The sequence below is a fragment of the Cibotium barometz genome, chromosome 64 (genome assembly GCF_041138505.1).
Source record: "Cibotium barometz isolate CiBa-2024 chromosome 64, ASM4113850v1, whole genome shotgun sequence".
Classification (NCBI taxonomy): domain Eukaryota; kingdom Viridiplantae; phylum Streptophyta; class Polypodiopsida; order Cyatheales; family Cibotiaceae; genus Cibotium; species Cibotium barometz.
Genome location: NC_141109.1, coordinates 28,564,343 through 28,568,571, shown reverse-complemented (window position 1 = coordinate 28,568,571; position 4,229 = coordinate 28,564,343). Strand labels below are relative to the sequence as shown.

Genomic DNA, 4,229 nt, shown 5'->3' with positions numbered 1-4,229 from the left:
AAGTTGTGATATAATAATTCTACATACTAAAACAAACAAAAGTTAGCTTGAAACATCAATGTTCCTAAAAGTAGACTGACTCACAATAGTTAGTATCAAACCTTAGGATGGCCAGCATTATTCGGTGGTTGAGTATCGCTTCAAGGTTGGAGAGGATTGAAATAGTCTCCATACCAAGCCAAAAGGTCTTGGCCTATTGTAGAATGACAAAAATGACTTCAAACAGGCTTTTCCTTTCCAAGCTAGTAGTTGCAAGCTTGTCTTGAGGAGAGCTCTCCTCTAATGTATGATCCATTGGCACCATTATGCTTCCTTTGGCTTTGTTAATAACTTTAATAACTTGAAGTTTTTTGTGCTGAGAAATCTCTTCCACTTTCTTTCCTTTTCATGACACATCAATTGTCCATTATGAGCTTTTGTCCATTGACCTCTTTGTGCAACTTTCCAGATGTGTTTCTTTAGAGCCAAAAGATGCACTCACACTAGCAAATATGGAGTAACACCCTCACAACCTGACATCTCTTCATCCATTCTGGGATGCTTGATTTTTTCAACACGGGCCTATTTGAATATAAGGATGGCAGTGAAGAGAATAACACCCACCATAAAGGATAATGATATATAAGTGAGGGAATAGTTATATCCGTGCAGTCCTAGGTGAGGTTAAGCTACTCCTTCATCCATGTAGCTATGGGTGACGAAATTGTATTGCAAAGCTCTATGACATCACAAAATTGTTCATTTGATCTTTGTATTGCATGACAATTAGCCTAGTTGCTGTGTGAACATGTGGCCATTCCTGAGCTCATCTTCCAGGAGAAAAAATTAGGGATGTATTGCAAGACATCCCATGTTGATCTGATACTGGATTCATGAGCAACATAATTTATGAATGAAACAGAACTTGAAGAAATGTTGAGCAACATAATCATTCATGGCAATTTTTTAAAATCAACTTCATCTAAGTTGGATCTCTAATAGAATTGAAGTGTGAGTTTTTGTAGTAAAAAACTAGCAACTCATATGTGGTCAAATTGTGCCAAATGATGAAGTCAGTTAGGAGTTACATATTTTAAGAATTTCTTAGAACCATTAGAACACATTAGTATTTAAAGATCAAGGCTCTCCCTATCAACCCTTAGTTGGGGAAAAAAAGGATGAGTAGGTGTGGAGGAGGGGGAAATGAGTGAAAAAACTTGTGTTTACTTTGAATGTATTGGAATCTAAGGTAAAGTTTTGACTAATAAACAAATTGATACTGAGTAGTATTAACATAAGACAAGATTTCAAAGGTAGTTACAGATGTCACACTTGCAATGCAAACCAATTGTACATGGCTACAAACATGCTTGTGTGAAAGCCTCATTTTGATTACATACTAGAGGACACAAGTGTGAAAACAACTTGCTAGAGTCAATAAGAGTGACATCCATTGCAATGAATTATGTCACTAGTTGGCAAGCTTTAAAGATTTTGTCTTGTGTACATTATCCATCATATTGCAAGCCTTTCATCCAATGCACAACCTACACCAAACATGTCAATCCGGAACTTATGCATTGGGAGTTCATATCAAAACTTGCATTCCATCATGTCATCCATTTTTGTGTGATTGGTTTGCAGGCGGTTAGGGTGCATGCAGTATGGCCTTTTTCCTTGTCATTAACATAGTTTTCTTCACACACTAGATCTTGGAAAGTTTGTGTCCAACATGGACCTACAGTGCTTGCTTGGTCATATTTGGTTGGACTAGTCACGCTAGAATGCCAGCCTAAATTTCACCGATTGCATCCAGTAGCCTTGAGAGGGGCAATTGTTGGTGCCAACCCACACCCAATCATTACTCAGCCAACCACCTTGGTATGAACAAAACTTGATTCCTCACGAGTTTGGTCAAGCTAGAGGCTCTATTGGAAAGTTTCTTCAAGCCATACAAAATGTCACAGGGGCATTGACTTTGAAAGTTTGTTCAAGGTATACTGATTTGATACTGTTTGACTGTTTGACTGAGTCAAAAACCCCTCTCCATTTATCACACCGTTTAACAAATTTTTGCGTACTTCTGCATTCCACGGTCTAACAATCATGCAACCTTTTCAAGCTGCCCCAATTCCGTTTGCCATAGCACCGCAAATTTTTCCCTACCCCATAGATCTCACAGTGCAGAAGAAGGCTTTCAGCTTCAGTGGTGGTGACTTCGTGATTAGCGACTCCAACGAAAACACCCTCTTTCGAATCGATGGCCGTGCGTTCAGCGTCAAGAATAAAAGAGTGCTTTTGGATGGATTGGGCAACCCCTTGATCTGTGCCACGCGCAAGGTAATGGGATCTTCAATTCTTTGCAGCTTGTGCGATTACCAATTATTTGTGTCTGATCTGTATTTGAGACATCTTTCTGTTGTTGGGTTTGCAGCTTCTCAGTTGTCACAGTACATGGTTTGTGTATCGCGGAGGCAGCTCCCATGATAGCCAGAAGTTGTTCACTGTGAAGAAATCTTCAGTCTTCCAGATAAGGACTTCCTTGGATGTGTTTTTGGCTTCAAATATAAATGAGTCACAGCCCGATTTCAAAGTGAAAGGCGACTATCTTGTGAGGAATTGCACAGTGTTCTGGGGATCTCAAATTGTAGCACAGGTCTATTCTCCCCTTGCATATTCGAAACAATACTTCTCAAGAGACAAAGTCTCGCAAACAGTTTGTGATGCCTAGAACTCTCAATTACTTTCATCTCTCTTTGATGCACTATCTCATTCAACTCTTTTACATCCCATGCTGGATTCTTATCATGCCCATACACAATCAACAAGTCTTTACTGTCAAGTGTTTCATACATTCGAAAAGTCGGTCTTCTTTTGATATAAATATATAACGATGTGAGTGCTCTTCTGTGCAGGTTAAGCGCAAGTACACAGTAACCAATGCTCTGCTTGGGATGGACACATTCATTGTCACAGTATTTCCAGGCGTCGATTATGCTTTCATCGCAACTTTGATTGTGATAATGGACGAGATTCATACAGAAGAGTGCGGTCAAAGTTCAAGTTAGAAGCGACGCCTCTTAATCGCTTGTAAACGAGTCACTTGTTTTTAAACAGTGGTGTCTAAGAACATTGCAAACTGGGTTTCTCCAGCACTGGTTTATAGTAACTTTATACTACGTAGACAAATAAAGGTGCAAGGACCGGGATCTCATGTGCGGTTTTGTACAGGAGATCGGATTTTCAATACTCTCTCTTTGCTTTTTTTTGGGGCGTTTTATGATGAGCAATTACATTTACTTTTCATGCTATATGGAATGAAACTAGGTGTCTTCACATGCTCTCTCTCTCTCTCTCTCTAGGTGTCTTGATATGTGCTCTGTGTGTGTGTGTGTGGGGGGGGCTATGTTGGGTACCAGTTAATCCATCAAATAAGCGCTTGTGTTTGTGCTTTCTCATTCTTCATTCTCACAGTACCACTTCTACCTTTGCTTCTCCTCCTCTTGTCACTTCTGCAACTCCATTCAAAAAATAATAAAAAATAAAAATGATCACTGGGTTTGTTGTGCAATTCTAAAATAATACAAAGATGTATTCCAACAAAGTGCTCAATAGAATATGTGCACAAGGAGGAGGGGAACAAAAAAATAAAATCCATACATAATCTATGGTAGAGAGTCAACACCATTCCATCTGTAAATATATAATCATAGGAAAACATGCCTTTCCCCATTTCGAAATAGATCAACACCACTATTGGAGTGTAGCACTTGGAGAGCACATCCAATGTTGGATGCCTTTCACAAAAAAGAAGCAGTAGTTATGCAATGTCGTAGTCACATGGACACGCACACTTGGATTAAAAGCAATGATATGTCATGCTGCAACACTTTTGATCTCCTTTGATGTTTCCATCGAGTGTCTCAAATCCCTTAGATGGATTCTAACCTTGCATGAGTCTGAATATTCATATAGAAAAAGTACAAGAACAAATATGGATATCATGCAAATAAGACACAACACCCAAAAATGATGTAGCGAGCAAACCAAGTTCTCATTACCTCTTCAAACATTGATAAATAGGAAACTAAATTCATGAAGTCCCATACAAATCTTAACATTCAATTTAAGCAATGAAAATGATTGTAGTTGCACTTGGCCAGGTATGCATAAGCTATGGAGGAAAAATATTGATTTGCAGCACATGAGCCTCTAGCTTTCAGAAAGAAAATCGCTCGGAGGAAAACCAG

The 4,229-nt window shown here is 39.0% G+C and overlaps 1 protein-coding gene across 1 annotated transcript; it reads left to right on the top strand.

Annotated features, from left to right (window-relative positions):
• Positions 1–1,278: 1,278 nt before the first annotated feature.
• LOC147603482 (protein LURP-one-related 15-like) lies at positions 1,279–3,245 on the top strand. Its single transcript, XM_086796907.1, has 3 exons — positions 1,279–2,319; positions 2,414–2,635; positions 2,895–3,245. The coding sequence occupies exons 1-3, from the start codon at positions 2,086–2,088 to the stop codon at positions 3,045–3,047; spliced, it is 609 nt and encodes a 202-aa protein (XP_086653033.1). The 5' UTR covers positions 1,279–2,085; the 3' UTR covers positions 3,048–3,245.
• The last annotated feature ends 984 nt before the right edge of the window (positions 3,246–4,229 follow it).